The following is a 20619-nucleotide window of genomic DNA, read 5'->3' as shown; positions in this document are numbered from 1 at the left end:
TTTGACTAGGTTGTCAAGTAACCTATCGTATGGGCGTCAGACGTCACTCACACAGATGCGCGTGCAGGATAACGTCAATGTGTAGTGTCTGTGTAAAACGAGGTATTTTGCATGGTATAGGAAAACCAGGTACTTATGCTCAATCCTATGACAAGCCGCCATTGCTAGTCCTTTGATAACGTAAGTGTTACCACCGTGTTACCATTAAATTGGTATCTCCAACATTCCAAGCACATAAATTTTATTATTGAAAATTAAGTGAATTACTGACTAATGTATTTATTTACTATTTCTTGTCACATATATAAAAGTCATTAAAATTGTAAGTAAATCTTTTACTATTAAAGTTCAAAATTTCCTTGCAAGGTAAATATAAAAACTATGGTCGTGGGTATTTTTTTTTTGCGAAATGGCAACGCGGGGCGGGATTGCGTCGGCTGGGCTAACCTTGAAATGTTAACTGTCTCTTTTGAGCTTACCTGGTCTTCTTATACCATGGTATTTTATATAAAGCTGGGGTGTAACAAAACGTCGATTTTATTTTTATTAATTTCATTCGGGGAAAATAATGAGAGCACAATTTCTTTACCTAGATTGTTTGATTGTGCTTTTTCAAAATGGCGCTTATATGTGCTTATCCTTATAAGGCGCCATGCTAGTTTCCAACTAGTCAAATCAGTTACTTTTTACTAAACGTCACAACACGAGATTACCATGGAATTTGTATGAAAAAGCCTCTGTGATAAAATGTCGGACTTATTATTACGACTTTCTATTATGGTTTTTAATTAAGTACTAAAATCAGAAATTTTGACGTACATACGTAAATTCAATTACTATTTTATAAATCTTTTTGCACAATTAAAAACAAAACAAACACATCTTATTAATAAAACATTTCCTCCAATGCGTCACATCGAGGCAGGTCATGTAAATAGAAAAAAGAAAATGTTTCTCATTAAAGTTTTAGATCTGTCTTTATTTAGTAATCAGAATTTCATAATTTATCTTGTAGCTAGTTACACGACCATACAATTTACACCGTAGAATTTGTGGAAGTCATAAGTCATAAATGGTAGTAATTCTCATAAATTCGTTTTTTTTTCGCTACAACACTGCCATGCTAGGAGCAGTAGACTCCCCCTCAGTTTAGACGGGTATTGTGTTTGTTCAGCACTTACCCCCTTCCCCTCCAACCCGCGAACCCTATATAGCATGAGGGAAGAGGGTAGACAGACAAGTGCTCGCGATAAAGATTTAGTAGCGTAACGTCCACGATATTTGTACACACACACACCACACATTCCCGAGAAATGCATGTTCGGAGATATGTGATCTAACCTGTATTGGGCTGGTTTTCCCTTTGCGGGTTGGAAGGTCTGTCAAGCAGTCGATTACCAACCTCATCAATCCTGGTGTCAGGGTTACTTTTGAGCCGCCAAAGACCCCTGACATGACTCGTGTAACGACTACTTACTTACATTAGTAAGTAGTAACCGGGGCCAATGGCTTAACGTGCCTTCCGAAGCACGGGTCGTCTTACTTTCGGACAATGAGGTGATCAGCCTGTAATGTCCTAACCAAACTAGGGATCACAAAGTGATTTGTCCCCACCGGGATTCGATCCCAGGACCTCTGGATCGTGAGCAGAATGCTCTACCACTGGACCACGGTGGCCGTTAAAGATAATATTGAAAGGCAAGTATTGCGCAAGATGACATAAGATCTAATTAATGCGTATGAGTAATTATATGTATACATAATCGTAATCGATCTCATTTCGTAACAAACTCGATTGACAAGCGATTCATGGAATCGAGGGTATTGTGCTCGATCGAGGTGGTTCAGTAACAGCCGAATGGACTCTTGTCATACCTTTTTTTTTGACGTGACATTAACTAAGAAGATGGCATTAACTACTTGGCCGGACAAATGGGGAGCGCTGAAGTCTCTCACCCGGTACAACGTTTAAGACAACAGGCCTGAGGGTGCCCAGTTGGGCGCGAACCTCGGCTCAGGGCGTCGTCTGAGAGGAAAAATATTTGAAAGAATTAATCCGACTCTTGCGAGTCGATAGCGATAAGCGCTGATTGAGGGAAATCGTCGACCATGGCGGCGGGGTCGGAATCAGCCCAATAGGTTAGGTCACATACCTCCGAAAATGCATTTTTCGGGAATGTGGGTTTCCTCACGATGTTTTCCTTGTTTGAGATTTTCTTGTTAAGAGTATACGTTGTATTTACGGCAGTTTGCACTGGACTTTAGGTGCGCGAGTCGCAAGTTTAAGTTAAAGCACACCCCTGACACTTCATACAAACAACCTCGTTTTACACAGATACCACACATTGACGTTATCGTACACGCGCATCTGTGTGACAGCTGACGCCATAGGATTCAAGTCTAAACTGTGTTCGAGGGGGGGTGAGGTAAACCTAGCTCAGCCGCTGGTGGCGAGCGGAGAGTTGCCGTTCTATACGTAGTATTATTCCTTATTCTATGGTTAAAGTTAAAAGCAAGAAAAATAATGAATGATTCATGTCATTGACAATGAAAATGACAATATACTTCTAAGCGGTGTGACTGCGCACGTTTATAACGTACCTTTACAATGCAAATTGAGTTTTTTAATCGTTTAAACATTCCGCTGAAGATGAGGAAACACAATGGTACAATGGAAATTAAATACACAAATATACAAACAGTGATGTAGGTACTTAGCTTCCATTAAACACATTAATATTTGTTCACCGATATACCTAACAGAATACCACCTTAGTGGCATCATGGCTAGATAGCTTTGACGTCCGACCCAGTCCCTGATTCAATCCCTGTTTTTATAATTAAATTACTGAGTGAATGTGTTGAAAACTGTAAAGAAAGTGTGACAAAATATTAAAAGAAACACGCCAGTGATGTCCACAAATAGAGTTTCACTTTGCATATCAGTAATTAGCACCTGATTTCTAATGTCAGCGAAAAGTGCATTCCGGTGAAACTTTCCTTAACACGTTCCGTAACACGCGTCGAAACGCAAAAGGCTAAAATGAAAATCACTTCAAATTGACTCATGATTTTTCCATACACTTTTTTAACTACAATAAGTTGCTTAGTTACGACTACGTACCGGGACCAATGGCGTAACGTGACTTCTGAAGCACGTATTCATCTTATTTGCCAGACAATCAGGGTGAAACTTTTCAATCAGGCAGTGTCACGCAGTGAATTTTGACAATGTCGACATCAAAAATTTAACCCGTACCCTCATATCTTAAGCTGAACATTCTAACCACTAGAACATGGAGGTTGTTCCTACGTCAAGAGCGTAATAACTTCGCAAACCGATACCTGAACCTGCCATACCGGTTGTATATCACCGTAACAATGGCCTAATTGATCGCATCTCCTCTTCCACAGTTTCACAAGAACCATTGCAAAACAAAGCCAATGGGCCAACGTGAGAACCTTGCTGTTTACTGAAGTCAACGGTACCAATGTGTGCTTGACGTATTGTGTTTTTTGTAGAATAGGTATATGCGTACTGTAAGCTAATAAACTGTTACTATACCATCATAATCCCTAGGGTTATCCCGTTTTTTACCTGGTCCGCTTTGCGAATCTGAATATTTGACAGGTCCTGTTTTTACAGAAGATGCCTAACTGATGCTATTTTAAGAATCACTACTATTATGAGTCCAATGCAATAGTGCAGTAAGTAGGTACATCATCAAGTTTAACACACATACATACATATATAAACTCACGCATATTTCCCACCGTGGTAAGCAGATACTATGGGATTTCACATGCTTCGATCCTGACACACTTCTCTTGCTTCCTCCGCATCAATCGCTTCATACACGCACGCCGTTTCAGAATAGATCGTACTAAATCTTTTCTAAGGACATCCCCAATTTGGTCAATGTATGTTTATGTGTGGTTATGTGACTATATTTTAACACAACATAACAGCCTCAGTGGTCCAGTGGTTGAGTTTTGTGCTCACGATCCAGAGGTCCGGGTTCGAAATCCTAGGGTTTTTGATCATCTTCCTATCTTAAATACTTTTTTATCCGGTCAAGTTACTAATGTACACAATAGGAATATACTACGAATTTTAACGTTGACAGCGACTCTCCGAACGGCGACCCTCGCTACGGCGACTCTTTACGGCGAGCGGCCTTATTTTCCCTCTACGTCGAGCGAGTTTTGATGCTATAATACAGTTACGGTAAAAATTGTTTTGCTGTTTTCTTATACTTTTCAGTTCGTTGTTTTTTTATATAAGTAGTAGTGTTTGACCTATTCTTTTTATTTATGATTTGGTTTAAATAGAATTTACTTAAATTGTTTATCATAAAAGACTCCACAAACAAAAATAAATAAATAAATCAATGTATGTATTATAAGAAGAAGAAAAACAAGACAATGACATCGCTTAAAATTTTCCCAGAATAAAATTAAATACAACAAAGCGAATAGGATGTGCGTCGAAGTCATAACGATGATCACGAAAATGAGGCCTCACTCAGCACAAGTCGCAGCATCCACAATGACGATATTATTGCAATGAGTCAATTCAAGACAAAAAAGAGTAAAAAAATAGCTATAATAAGTAATAATAGTTTATTTATTCTAAGCAAGTAAAATTAATTATAATCTTAGAGTAAAATTATTATTAACTAAATACAATGTTAATAAAATAATATAACATAGTCAAATTAAAAACCTACACTACACCTTGACTAAAAACATATCTTGACTAAAAACAATTCAGACTACGCGCGGACATTGAAAAGTCGTAAAAGTGATGGAGCTTTGATGGCTTGATGATGTAACCTGACCTGTATTGAAGGTCAGACCAGTCACGAGCACACCATTAAATGATCATGTATTGCGGTGACGAATGTTTGATATTATAATATACATTATATTTATTTATTATATCACTAGTGTTTAGTATTCATTCACAGGTATTCATACTAAATTCATTCTTTTCTTCATTATCTCCATGTCTTCGCTCAACCTCCGCAGCGTCAATACGTGTGATGCATTTTGTAACTATTTTCTAACAAATAAATAACAAGTGCTTATAAAAGTGACTTTTTGTTTATAACACCCCACTGTATTTGAAAATTTTTTTGATCCGGCTCGAAGGACCACAAAAATGTTCACTAGTTTGGTTTCACCACTATTTTGTTCACTATTTTGGAATTCAAAATTCAAAAATATTTATTTTTCAAAATTGGCTTACAAAGTTAGCGCTTTTTGAACGTCAAAAATTAAATCACATATATTATGTAACTGTTGGCAACCCAACATTAAATTTATATTTTTTAGTGTGACAACACTTTGGTCTCTCCCCTTCCGTTCTCGCTCTCCATTTAACTACTGTAATGTGAACATTTTTTGTACGAATTTAATTAAATTCAGTGAATTTTGCCTACTTCTGGACGTTTCAATCTCAGCCTTCGCCTCAGATAACCAGCCCTCACAGCCATTAGGAATCTAACACCCCAAACCTAACAGTAACTAGCTGGATTAACTGAGAGTTGCTTCAATGAAGGACTTTCCAATCAGCGTTCCTCAAAAACACGATAGATGGCGTTGTTAAGTTTTTTCTTCGTTTATGCATTGACATAATTCTTTTATCTTTGCTTTTGGGTATAAATGATGACACTTTTTATTACACCAAGGTACAATTTTCCACCCGTTATAATTCTGATCAAAATAAAGAGATGCAATATCCTCGTAAGGCCCGGATTTCCAGACACAATAGTTAAACAATGGGATTTGGATTTTAAAAGGACTTTGGGCCTTACGACCATATAGGTAGCAACATCATTCTATACATAATGTGATCCAAATATCAAGCAACAATTAGTCTTATACTATATATGCTTCTGCCATTACATTACATTTTTGAATAATTATGTATACAGGGTGGCCTAGAAGTTCACGTTCAAAATGAAAAAATAGATAGAGGGACTCATTAGCTACCAGAAACACCCCCATGTATGTTCAGCGATTATTTTCGGTTTAGGAGATATGACCCATTTTGTACCTTTTTCTAGATTTTCTACCTTACTTCAGAAATCATCATTTTGTCGCTATCTCTTTCTTAATAATTCTTTTATTTAACTTCATAACTATGCCTAAGGATATGTACCGCTAGGTGAAAAAATGAAAGCAGTCAAATCATAGATAAAAAGAAAGTTATTGGGTATTAGTGACAACGTAACAAAAACTTTGAGGGATGAATCAAAAACCAAGAATATCAAATGGATATTTCCATCGCAAAACTATAGAATTGAAAATAATAAAAAAGAAATCCACTTCATATTAACTCAGAATCATGTTTTGGATGTATCAAAGCCCGAGTGACGTCAAACAAGTCTCCTAAATAGATTAGATTAGTGTTCTTATAGTTTTATTAGTATTGTAGTATAAATACCGTATTTATAACTAGTTTACTAAACGTATTAGCACACCCCGGACACTTCATACAAACAACCTCGTTTTACACAGACACCACACATAGACGTTATCATACACGCGCATCTGTGTGTGTGACGTTTGACGCCATACGATTGAAGACTAAAATAATGTCCGAAGGGGCATAAGCTGAAGGGCATAAGCTGGTGGGGAGCGGAGAGTTGCCGTTCTATGCTGTTGATATTTAATTTTAGGAAAAATAAGAAGACGGAATTTGTTTTACGGCCAAAAACGCGCGAACATATTTATTGAAGAAAAAGAATGACAGATGGTAAAAGTATTGCCAACATAATCAGCAACTAGCAGATTAGCCAACATACTAGGCTAATGATAATGGGTGCGTTCTCAAATCACAACATAATACGATATAATTATTCCTTACTCTATGGTAGTGGTTTTATCCTCTTTGTAGTATACTTACAAGAAAACACGGACAACTTATGTTTAATTTAGCAATTACTAATAGTCGATGTTTTATTTTATAAACCTTGTTAAACAACATGCAGTCGGTGGAAGATTCCTGCTTAGAAATTGCCTGTTCACTCTGACCTTCGCGGGGTCCTTGAATACAGTAGAGTACCTACAGCTAATATGACGTACAGTCATGAGCAATATAATGTACCCACTTAAGGACTCTGTCGCACTAACATATTTGATATTTAGTGAGACTTACATGAGGAGTTCGGTAGCGCAGCGGTAAACGCGCTCGGTCTGCGATTGTTGAAGTTAAGCAACTTTCTCAAAGGCCGGTCATAGGATGGGTGACCACAAAAAAAAAGTTTTCATCTCAAGCTTCTCCGTGCTTCAGAAGGCACGTTAAGCCGTTGGTCCCGGCTGCATTAGCAGTCGTTAATAACCATCAATCCGCACTGGGCCCGCGTGATGGTTTAAGGCCCGATCTCCCTTTCCATCCATAGGGAAGGCCCGTGCCCCAGCAGTGGGGACGTTAATGGGCTGATGATGATGATGATGATGATGAGGCTTACAGTTCAATTTGTCAAAAATGTGTCATGGTACCAAAGTGTATACATATTAATGCTCGTGACCGTACCTACATTCTCACTAAAGGAATGGGTGAAGCCACAAGTATAGAATAAATATATTAGGTGGTATTAGGTACACTACTAGAACGGCTACTCTCTGCCCCGCACCAATTGGCTACTTCACAGTTTTCGGAGAAATATTTCAAAAATTACAAACGCTTCTTCTATCGTGTGGGTTGTGAGGTGGAGTACCAACCTCATCACCCATGGTGTCAGGGTCACTATTGAGCCGCCAAAGGCCTAAACGCTTATTTTGTACCTCCTAAAACATTTCATTTCCTCGAAAAACGTGATAAGTTTAATAATACATAAATGCTTGTATACTTGTAGTAAGTATCGCCTGATTGTCCAAAGTAAGATGATCCGTGCTTCGGAAAGCACGTTAAGCCGTTGGTCCCGATTTCTACTTACTGATGTAAGTGAGTAGTCGCTACATGAGTCATGTCAGGGGCCTTTGGCGGCTCAATAATAACCCTGACACCATGGTTGATGAGGTTGGTAATCCACTTCACAACCCACACCATGGAAGAGAAGAAGTATCTAGGTATTGTGTGTTAGGCCTCAGAAACTAGACATCCTTGCAAACGTAACCTACGTCTAATACCTAGGTTATAAAACCTAGACTGTAGAATCTAGGCCATAAGCATAATATTAATACCACACCTTGGCACACCCCAGACATTTCATACAAAAAACCTCGTTTTACAAAGACACTACACATTGACGTTATGATACACGTCTGATGCCATACGATTGAAGACTGAAGCAAGACTGAAGGGGGTGAGGTAAACCTAGCTCAGCCGCTGGTGGGGAGAGGAGAGTTGCCGTTCTACTTATACGTATTATTCCTTATTTTATGACCACACTTATAGTTTGACCTACTGTGCAATGTGATTTATTAAGTAGGTACTCCTGCATAGTCCGTCAGGCTCACGATTCGGAGGCCCCGGGTTCGAATCACAGTAAGGGCATATCCAAAAAAAAACTTTATGATCCTTAGTTAGGACATCGCAGTCGGTCTTGTCCACTATTTACTTAATTAAGTAAGTAAGTTACATGAGTCATTCCCTGACATGGTACCCCGTTCTTCATGAGGTCCATATATACAACTTCCAACATAACACCGTTGGATCGTCGATCTCTAGTCACACTACCAACTTATGACTAGCGGGGTACTATGCACTGTTCGGTACCCCGAATACATCCTTGGCGGCAGCACACCCTCGCCGCCAAACTAAGTATTAGGACTAATATTGGAGTATGCAGATAGCACTTACTGCGATCCTGACACATCATATCTGCTTCTTCCAATCCTAATAAACCTTCATTTATGCTCGCCGGTCTAGAGTGATCTTCAAATGCTTAATACGCATAAAAGGAAAAGGTTTAAGGATCGAAGCAAATGGAATTCCTAAGTCTCTGCTTACCTCGGTGGGTAATAGGCGTGAGTCTATATTATACATGATGTTAGTTACACCGTAACGAAAACTTTAAGGATGATTCACGCCATGATTCTGGTTTGATATCGAGTGGAATTTTCCGTCGCAAAAGTATGGAACGGAAAATAATTTAAAAATAACAAAAAAATACATGTATTTTGCGACGGAAAACTCCTTTTGATATTAACTCACAATGATGGTTTGAATCATCCCTCTCAGTATTAGTTACGATGTCACTAACACCCTGTATGTATGTAAAAAATTTAACAAAAAAACAAAAAAAATTCATAAAAAAAGATGGTCAGGTCCATCCATCGCTAGATGAACTAAGTACCCAAACCTCACCTTCTTCTTCTTCTTATCGTGTGGGTTGTGAGGTGGAATACCAGCCTCATCAACCCTGGTGTCAGGGTTACTATTGAGCCGCCAAAGGCCCCTGACATGGCTCATGTAACGAGTACTTACTTACATCAGTAAGTAGAGTAACCGGGACCAACGGCTTAACGTGCCTTCCGAAGCACGGATCATCTTACTTACAGACAATCAGGTGATCAGCCTGTAATGTCTTAACCAAACTAGGGATCACAAAGTGATTTTTGTGATATGTCCCTACCGGGATTCGAACCCGGGGCCCCCGGATCTTGAGTCCAACGCTCAACCACTGGACCACAAAGGCCGAGGCTAACCTCACCGAGCTTTCTATTATTTATTTTTTATACATATATATGTATATAGTGTCCCAAATAGTTCGCCTGTCCCTAGGGGTACGTAAGGGTACGCGGAATTACAAACGGGTCGGCCTTTTAAGCGAAAAACTGTGAAGTTCAGTGCCAAAATTATAAGTGTCGCGATCTTATTTTTACATCGACACCAAGAACAGTTACGTTTCTACATTATACTTGCGATTCAAAAGGACTATTTAAAAATCCTTCAAGTATATAGCCTTCCAAAAGTCCGGGACTCCATAGGCCCAAGATATGGAAATGGCATACATAATAATAATAAAGTCCGGGTCTCCATAGGTCCGAGATATGGAAACGACATGAAATAATAATAATAAAATACTTTATTGTACACAAATTTACAGGATAAACTTATTCTCTTTTAGCCAACGCTGTATGGCGGGAAAAGTGTAATCTGGATTTCCCGTATACGTTAAACTTAAACACATCTACATACAAACAAATGGCAACATAAATAGTGCAAAGATTCACTTACCCGCATTGAGTATCAGGAGTAGAGCCAGACAGGAGCGCAGACCGCGCGGGGGCGGCACCCAGGACCTCATTGGCCGAACGCCGGGGCGGCCTTCCGACGATACAAATATAATACAGCCTTCCACGAAAAACCAACTCACTGGCGAACTTTTTGAAACTGACTCACTCGTTTTTGAACGCACTACTTTGGTTTTGCTTTATTAAAAATTTTGACAGCTGATTTTGACATTAACAGCGCGCGTTTTCTCAATTTTTTTAATTTGTATTTTTAAACCGCGTACGCATGTGCGTTCGCGTTCAGCCACCGCGCATCGTATACTGAGCCTTTAGCCACTTTCACTATTACGTTGGCTTGCGTCACTTTTTGTTTGTGCCGGCGCAACCTTTCACTGAGCAACATCTTATTGACATCTTGTTTTCTTGCTTTGACCTTATCACTAAATTATTGTCGGAGTTTCGTAACCAGTCTTACGTTTGTGTCGAGGGTAAAATAATTGCTTGGGTTCTGGAAGAAAAAAAAAATGAAAAATTGCTTAATTATCTATTATGTGAATATCATGTCATAAGGCTGGTGTGTCGACGTTATTAGAATTTAAGATTATGTAGGTATAAGTATTCGTATCGACCCCTCATAAAAAACCCTCTTAAGCTGTGCAAAAAAAAGCATCATTGACGTTTAAAAAAGAAGATTATTGCGTCAACTAAAAAAACAAAAACGATATCATGCAGATTTAGATGAGTTGGTAGCACAAACAATCGAATCTAGTGATTTCCTTAATAAGTACAGTCATGAGCAATATAATGTACCCACTTTAGGACTCTGTCGCACTAACATATTTTGACATTTGTCAAAAAAGTTAATGTGACATGGTACCAAAGTGTATACATATTAATGCTCGTGACCGTACACAAGAAAAATGATATCAAAACATCTATGATTGATTCGCAATACGCCAACAAAAAAAGCCGAACACAAAATATCCAACACTAGGGTTGCGTAAGACATGTTACGTTGTATTTATAATGTTATGTTACATTCGGTGCATGCTTCGGCTGCTTCGCTGCTAATTTCCTCTTTCGTCGCATTTTCCGGAAATCGCATACCAAAGTTACAACTGCTATCCATACTAATCCATACTCAACTACTAATAACATCTATGTCCGTCTGTCTGTTACCTATTCACGCTTAAACCGATGAACCGATTTACATGAAATTTTGAATGAAGAAAGTTCGAGACCTAGGGAAGGACGTAGAATATTTTTTATCCCAGAATTCATCTCTTAAGTTAACAACCTCCGTGGTCCAGTGACTGTGCGTTGTGCTCACGATCCGGAGGTCCCGGGTTCGAATCCCGGTGGGGACAAATCACAAAAATCACTTTGTGATCCCTAGTTTGGTTACGACATTACAGGCTGATTTTTTAACTGTATCTGCAAGTTGTCTTCCCATTACTTGTGTCTCTGCCCACCCCATTAGGGATTACAGGCGTTTAGTTTATGTATGTGACAGCTGGAGAATTAAAAAACACTGTTTTAATCGACTATGTAGGTAAAATCTAAAACGTATAATTGCTGGCGCGTAAAAGGTCATTCCCTTGTATAATGAATGCCAAGGGTCATCACCTACGCTTTGGATCCAATGACGTCACACAAACTCCCTGTTGCCGCTCATCCATCTGTTCCGAAGATACGACAAACCTTACAAACTGAAGTAATAAGACAATCTTTTGCCACCGAAATGACCGAAAACGATTTTAAAAAGTAAAAAGGTCTTTTATGATTGACGCTTTCGAAATAATTTTGTTTAACTGGGTTTATTTACCTATAAAAAAAATTTCAGGGTTTTTTATTGATTTTAATAAATAATCTTGAGCAGACACAAAAACAAGAACATGTATTTTTTCTTACTGCCGGCATAGAGTGGTAATTTGGCAATTAAGCGGATTTCGATACACACCATCTAAGTTTATATTAAGTTATTCCTGTCATTTTCGTATCCGCCGAAAAAGAAAGGGACGGGTAATCGACAGGCATATCTAAAATTTATGGAACACACGTCAATTTTAGGCAGAATTAAAAAAAATGAATAAGAAAATGAAATGACGGGTAAGTATAACTTAAAATAAAATAAAATTAGGTGTCTGCCGGAATCGGGGCCAATAACTACTTAAATGGCTTTAGACATTAAAAAGACATTCAACTCTTCATTGAAAGCCACATGAACTCATAGTTTCGTACATGGGTTGAACATGCGAGATATTTCATAGGTATTTGGCTGAAGACGCGGTGGTGGTAGTTTGTCAGAACGTGGGCGAAACCTTAATACCGTTGAAATGAGATTTTAATAAGAGCCTCTGAGAACCAATAAAAAATACCTGAGAAAGTATATGTTAGTGACATCGTAACGAAAACTTTGAGGGATGATTCAGGCCATGATTCTGTGTTGATATCAAGTGGAATTTTCCGTCGCAAAAGTTTGGATTGGAAAATAATTTAAGAAAACACAAAAATTTTCATGAATTTTCCGACAGGAAATTCCACTTAATATCAACTCAGAATCATGGTCTGAATCATCCTTCTCAGTATTTGTTACGGTGTCACTAACACCTACTTGTATGGCTACGTGTATGTACTGGTACGGGGTGTAAGTGACATCGTAACGAATACTGAGGGGGCTGATTTAGCTCATTATTCTGAGTTAATATCAAGTGGAATTTTTGATCGCAAAAGTATAGAATTGAAAATAATTAAAAAAATAATAAAAAAATCATGACTTTTGCGACAACGTTAGAAAGAAGCAGCTACATTGTATGAGAATGTCAAATTTTCCTTCAAATCTGTCTGTCTTGCAATATTCGAGGTCAAATTACTTAATTTTTTGCCCGTATTAAGGGTACTTTTTTTGGATGTTTCTAAAAGCCTATTAAATGGAGCAGTTTTTAGAAATACTTTCAGTGTCCATGACAATCTCATGTGTTTATTATTCTTCGGCGAAGTTTTAACAACTGTAACAATTTTGGTCGAATTCTCACTTTGACTTCCGATAACTTTTTTTTTATACTTGATTTGACTTTGATCTATCTTTGATTGAGCGGTACACAGCCTTAGGCATAGTTGTGAAGTAAAATAAAATAATTATTAAGAAAGGGATAGCGACAAAATGATTATTTCTGAAGTAAGGTAGAAAATCTAGAAAAAGGTACAAAATGGGTCATATCTCCTAAACCGTAAATAATTGCTGAACATACATGGGGGTGTTTCTGGTAGCTAATGAGCCCCTCTATCTAATTTTTCATTTTGAACCTGATCTTCTGGGCCACCCTGTATACCAGTAACCTTACTGGGCATTGACGGGTTGTCCAGTGGTTGAGCGTTGGGCTCGAATCCCGGTGGGGACATATCACAAAAAAACATTTTTTTTTACCTTTACCGAGTTTACGTATGTTACCGGTATTCCGACCGATAATGACTAATTAAATAAAGCCGAGAATGCGAGATCTTATGGCTAAGGTCAATGTGGGGAAGACCGTCTGGGCTAAAAGACCGTATATTGCAAATAACTTCTAAATTTGAATAACTAGCGCCTTACGTCTCTGTCGATAAAACAGTCCCTAAAGAGCCGGTCCGAACTAAAAACCGTAGACGGCGCTAGTATGATTAGTTTGGACAATATCGGTCCTGCAATTTTTTTTACCATTTTGCGCTTCAGAATGCAGTGGCCAGTGGCGGATTTTTGATCAAAAAAAGTGGCAAATCGGAGGATTTTCAGAAGTTTTTCTGATCACTTAGGTTATTTATTGATCCATTAATATATTCGGTAAACATAATGCAGTAATATAGCTTTTATTTACAATTTATACCCATGTGAAATTTTAAATTAGAAAATATAATAGTTCGGAAGACCGTCTACATTAAGAGAGGGAACTCCGTCATATGCCGATCTTGCCTCAATCCAGACATTGTCAACTATTACAGCAGAGTGTATTTTATGCAAGACTAGTGAGATAGCATTTTGTGTCCCATTCTGTTAATATTTTGTGTTTGTGTGTGTTCACATTATAAATCTTACTGACTTATACCTAATATTAAGTAATATGTGTACGTCACATAGTCTACCACTAGACAATCAAGACGTTTTTTAGTGACACCTCATTTGTTTAACTCTGATAAGTGCTTCAGGGGTTGGGAGGGAACAAACGTGTATACACACATATTCAAATTCAAATTCAAATTCAAAAATATCTTTATTCAGTAGGTAACATAGTTACACTTTGAATCGTCAATTTTACATAACGAACGTCTCATCCGCCTAAAACTACTGCAGCTTCTCACAACCTGTATAGCCGGGGAAAAGAAGCTGCAAGAAAAACCTCGGCACAGGGCCCTAGACGTTCTTTAAAAAAATAAAATTAAACATAAAACATAAAATATTGGTATACAATTGAGTAATTTAGCTGCCTAATATCAGTTCTCAGACAGTTAATCCCATGCATTCATATCTTCTAAATAATCACTAACTTTATAATAACCTTTTTTGCAAAGTTTTTGTTTAACTACTGTCTTAAAACAGTTGAAAGGCAAATTCTGAATGTCAATGGGAATCTTATTGTAAAAACGTATACATTGCCCCTTAAAAGATTTAGTAATCTTATGTAATCGACTGACTTGTAAAGCAAGTTTATTTTTATTCCTGGTATTAACAATGTGCCGATCGCTATTTTTTGCAAATAATCCTATATGTTTTTTTACATATATTAAGTTTTCAAAGATATATTGTGATGCCAAAGTTAAAATATTAATTTCTTTAAATTTATTTCTAAGTGACATCTTGGGTCCCAATTTGTAAATCGCCCGAATGGCTCGCTTTTGCAGAACAAAAATGCTGTTCATATCTGCAGCATGACCCCACAGCAAGATGCCGTACGACATTAGACTGTGGAAGTAGGCAAAATAAACTAATCGCGCGGTTTCTACATCGGTTATTAAACGAATTTTTTTGACCGCGAATGCTGCTGAGCTGAGCCTTTTGGACAACTTATCAATATGAGGACTCCATTGCAACTTAGCGTCCAAAGTAATTCCCAAAAATACAGCAGTATCCGTGAGGTCCAATTCCTTATTTTTTACAATAATAGAATCGAGGGGCCTACTAACATTCGATAACGTAAAATAAACATATTTTGTTTTATTTTCATTAAGTAGCAGGTTGTTTACAGTAAACCAATCCACTACCTCTGAAATGGCGTTGTTTACATCGTCAAAGGAATCTTGTCGTCTCTTTACTTTAAAAAGTAAGGAGGTATCATCTGCAAACAGCACCACCTCATGTTTTACAAGACTAGGTAGGTCGTTTATGTAAACTAGGAATAGAAATGGACCTAGAATTGAGCCCTGCGGGACGCCTATAGTGACGTTAGATCCACACGATCTGCAGCCATGCACATCAACCCTCTGAACGCGGCCACTAAGGTATGACTCCAAAAGAGCGATGGCATTATCAGTTATTCCATAGTGACGAAGTTTCGCGATCAAGATATCATGACAAACGCAATCGAAGGCTTTGGAAAGGTCGCAAAAGACACCAATAGCATCTTTGGACTCCTCCCAAGCCTGAAAAACATGATTTATTAACTCAACACCAGCATCGGTTGTTGAGCGACCCTTTGTGAAACCAAATTGTTTATTAGACATTAAATTGTTTAAATTGAAATGTTGAAGTAATTGCAGTAATAAAATTTTTTCAAATATTTTACTAAGCGTGGGTAGTATAGATATTGGTCTAAAATTAGTAGGGTCAGAAGTACTACCAGCTTTAAACAATGGAATGACTTTACTGTGCTTCATTAAATCTGGAAACACACCATTGTCTACACATTTATTAAATATACATGATAGATAGGGAGCTATGCAATCAATCACGGAGTTAATGACTTTAACAGAGAGACCATGAAGATCTGCAGTCTTTTTGATTTCTAAAGATTTAAAAGCTCTTAAGACGTCCCTAGGACTCACGTGTGTAAATGTTAGTTTATCTACTTTGGACGTATCTATGTGCTCCCTTACAAGTGATTGAGCGAGTGCAGGAGATGACTTCAAGTCCTTGGTAGTCGAAAATGGAATGTCAGTAAAGAATTTTTCAAAAGCTTCAGCAACTTGCTTATCATTTGTGAGTAGTTTACCGTCAATTTGTAATTGATACTCGAGATCGCGTGCTTTGACTTTTCCAGTTTCGCTATTAATAACTTTCCAAGTCATTTTAATAATATCTGAGCTACCTTTAATTTTACTGCTAACAAACATTGCCTTCGCGGTAACGCAAACACGTTTGAAAACTTTTGAATACTGTTTTACATAGTCGTGAAAAGCTACGCTATGATTGTATGTTCTTTCTTCGTAAAGTTCATACAACCTGTTTCTACTCTTATAAATTCCTACCGTCGCCCAGTCACTAAAAATTGGTGTGTCTGCTTTCTTAATTGTTTTTGCCTTAAATACTTTATTAAATTCCGATTTTGTTAGATTAAATAGGGAGTTATATAACAAATTTGGGTCATCACAGTAAGGAAGTTCTGGTAATTTGTTTGACATATTATCTTTGAATTGTTCTAAACGACTACTTGATATGGGATTGCATGTAACATCCTTTTTCAGTGAGCGGTCAGCAAATAAGTTGAAAGATATTTGTTGACCACAGTGATCTGACTTTAATTTATTAATTATTAATTTATCACAAGGTTCTAAGTTACTAAAAATATTATCGATACATTTCGCGGACTGTGACGTGATTCGGGTTGGTTCTGAAAAAAGATTTACAAGATTATAACACAGAAATAAAGATTTGAATGTAGTACTTAATGAGCAATTTTCCAGAATATCAATATTAAAATCACCGCAGACGATAACATGTTTGCTTTTATTACATAATTTGCATAAAGCTTCATCAATAACTTTCTCAAATAGATCATAAGATGAAGCGGGGGGTCTGTATACGCTCAATACAATAAGCCGGCTGAGTTCAATACAGGCTAGCTCAACAGTTCGCTCAACTGAGAGACTTACAATATCCGTTCGTTCCTTATATTTTAAACAATTACGTACTAATATTAATGAACCGCCACGGATAGCCGTCTCCCTGCTGTACGAGCTGGCAACCTGGTGATTATTGAAGCAAACGAACTCATGTTTTTTTAGCCAATGTTCAGTTACGCACATAATATCAACACAATTACTGTTTAAAAAAAGTTCAATTTCAAGTTCCTTGCCCAATATTCCTTGTATGTTTTGGTGTACCAGGTTGATTACATTTGTATTTTTCTTATTGCATTTTATATTTAATATGTCCTCATTTAACTTACTACAGCCAAAGTTTTTCTCTGTTGTCATTAAATTTAATTTAAATTACAAATGTCAGAAATAAAAATAGGCTGCTCAATAGGAGCAGACGCGTTAAAAGCCAACGAATTGGCTGATTCTAATGTAAAAAAAAAGGATAGCGACTTCGCTATTTGTCTTTTGTAAAAGTTAGATAGATAGTAATATCTACCTTTGGTCAAATAAAAATTCCTAACATAGGAATTCGTATCAATGAACTGAAATTTATTATAATAATCGCATACTAAAGTATGCAATGTCAGGTTTAGATCATGCCTAAACTTATTTTCATACATACATACATAGCGCACAACCCTCTCTTTGCTTCACCGCAGTCGGGTAAACAATTTGACGAAATGTTTACAACCACTGTCACCAAAGATATGCCGGTCTTGCCTTGTTTTACAAAATAATCATTTATCTGTGTAATGAAAGCCTTATTCATAAATCGGTAAAGTACGTATCAGAATGGCATTGCTGGTTCACCGCCTGAAAGTATTTTCATACGTCTAGGCCTACGATTTCTTACTAATAATGCGTTTTTTCTTTTGTGGACGGACTTGCCTCACACTGCATTGGAAGACCGTCTACTTGGCATGTTTTAAAAAAACGATTGTATATCAAAAGATTACGGCGCTTTCTCTTATATTTAGACTTATAAACATAGCCAAGTAAATTATCTATCATATCCGATCATATAACTTGATCTACAAATGATATCTTCTTCAATAAACTTAGTCAAACTCAAATTTTAGAACAGTATGCCGGTCTTCCCCACATTGACCTTACTCGTATGTATAATGCTAATTTATAATTACAATAACAGCAGTGTAGTAGTACCTAACTTACAATAAAGGAAAATCGTCATATTTTCATGGAAATCGAAATCAATTGGCTAGTTTCCAACTAGTCAAATCAGTTACTTTTTACTAAACGTCAAAACACGAAATTTCAATGGAATTTAATTTGAAAAAGCACACTGTGACGTCATAGAAAAACGTGACAAAATGTCGCATTACGTTTTTCTTGATTAAAATTCATAAATAAGTTAAATAGATAAAAGAAAATGTTTTTCGTTAGTTTTAGATCTGTCTTTAGTAATTAGAATTTCATAATTTATCTTGGACCTAGTACACGACACAATTTTCATCCTTTTTTTTTGGCGTGACTTATTGTAGATTTGCCGCAGATGGCATTAACTACTTGGCGGACAAATGGGGAGCGCTGAAGGCTCTCACCCGGTAAATTTTCATCCATTACTCACTATGAAGTATCTACAACCTACACAAGTCAGTCAGGATGATAAGGTCGACACAGTTATTTTCATATTATTATGTTGGCAGTATGATATAATATTTGTTCGACTCCAGTGAGAAAAGTTCTCGAGGACCTAAATGTCAAGCAGAGGAAGAGTCGAGTGGACATCTTAGAATACGGTGTTAGATTTTGTATTCCTGGCTTTAGAAGGCAATTTAAGAAGGCTAGTAATTCTCTCTCTATTTAAGAGCTGCGCTCTTGTCGGTGGAGTAATCGCCATTCCTCTCTTCTTCCCGCCAAAACCTTCACCTCCCGATACGACACGACCTGCACCTTCTCTTTTATTTGTTTCATAAATGTTATCCTAGGTCTACCCCTTTCTCTCTTCTCTTCAATTTTTCCTTTTATAATGTTTGTTATAAATGAATCGTGTCGTATCAGGTGGCCAATCATATTTTCTCTCCGGTTCTCTATAGTCTTCAATATGGTTCTCTTTTCTTCAACTCTTTCCAGCACTTTTTTATTTGACACCATTTCAGTCCAGCTTATACCCTCCATCCTTCGCCAACACCACATCTCAAACGCTTCCAACCTCTCTATGTATCTTTGTGTCATAGTCCACGTTTCACTTCCATAGAGTGCAATGCTCCAAATATATGATAATTATTATTGGCTAGTAATTAGTTACTATAAATACACAGTAAATAACGACCTCTACGGTCTAGTGGTTGAGCGTTGGTCTCACGATCCGGAGGCCCCGGGTTCGAATCCCGGTGAGGACATCTCACAAAAATCACTTTGTGATTTTTCACTGGTTGTTCGACAGTAAGATGATTCGTGCTTCGCAAGGCACGTTAAGCTGTTGGTTCCGGTTACTACTTACTGATGTAAGTATGTAGTCGTTACATGAGTCATGTCAGGGGCCTTTGGCGGCTCAATAGTAACCCTGACAGCAGGGTTGATGAGGTTGGTAATTCACCTCATAACCCACACGATAAGAAGAATAATACATAGTTACACGAGCCATGTCAGGGGCATTGACCTTACAACCCACGCAAGAGAAGGACCTTTGATACACATAACCTTTATCTTTAAATATCAATCCGAAATTAACACGCGGTTGCTAGAACCGACTATTGAACGGTTTTCTGTACGGTTTCAGAGCCTTCTTGATGTTCATGCCATCCCAATAGTTTCTTTTTTCAAAATTATTCGTCTGTTTTCATGTTAGATCTACGTAAAAACATATAAGTACAGCCTATATTTGACGAGCTAAGACATATTCTTGATTTTGAAAAGGTACCTTACCTTTATTTTTGTATGGAAAATAGGCTCTACCATCTGGACTATTATTAACCCATCAAATATTCTACAATAACGCGACTACAAATAATCTTATCTTTACGATAGGTATTCCCATTAATAGCAACTCTATTTCAATGAATGAACCGAAACGTAATACACAATGAGAATATTAATTTCGCTCTAAACAATATGTCAATAGACGTGGAGTATTAATATTATTCAATTGTAGTTACTCCTCGTAAATATCGGCCCACGCGGAACGCCTACGTAAACGCTCATAGTGACTGATTAAAGATCAGTCTAAAAAAGATTTTAACACAACAACCACTGGCTGAAAATAACACGGATTTCCTTTTAAATAACTTTATTATAAAATTGAAGGAATACGGTTTTCTTTTTCGATCTTTTCAAAAAAGGAACACCGGAACCGACATAATATGCGGAGAAAATGCCGAAAGCGGTTTCCCCGCGCGCCCGCCATTTTGGCATGTCATT

The 20619-nt window shown here is 37.4% G+C and overlaps 1 protein-coding gene and 1 non-coding gene across 2 annotated transcripts in view; both read right to left on the bottom strand.

The window, feature by feature from the left end:
• The window catches only part of LOC126377035 (protein Skeletor, isoforms B/C), a 57520-nt gene extending 46826 nt beyond the window's left edge, over positions 1-10694 (bottom strand). The window contains exon 1 of the mRNA XM_050024655.1: positions 10193-10694. Within this exon, the coding sequence (XP_049880612.1) occupies positions 10193-10262 (70 nt within the window). The 5' untranslated portion in view covers positions 10263-10694. The remainder of the gene's footprint in view (positions 1-10192) is intronic.
• On the bottom strand, positions 9579-9650 carry Trnal-caa (transfer RNA leucine (anticodon CAA)). Its single transcript has one exon. It is a non-coding gene; the product is annotated as a tRNA-Leu (tRNA).
• Positions 10695-20619: the final 9925 nt, after the last annotated feature.

This window comes from Pectinophora gossypiella, chromosome 22 (genome assembly GCF_024362695.1).
Source record: "Pectinophora gossypiella chromosome 22, ilPecGoss1.1, whole genome shotgun sequence".
NCBI classification, from domain to species: Eukaryota; Metazoa; Arthropoda; class Insecta; order Lepidoptera; family Gelechiidae; genus Pectinophora; species Pectinophora gossypiella.
This window is presented reverse-complemented; position numbering and strand designations above follow the sequence as displayed.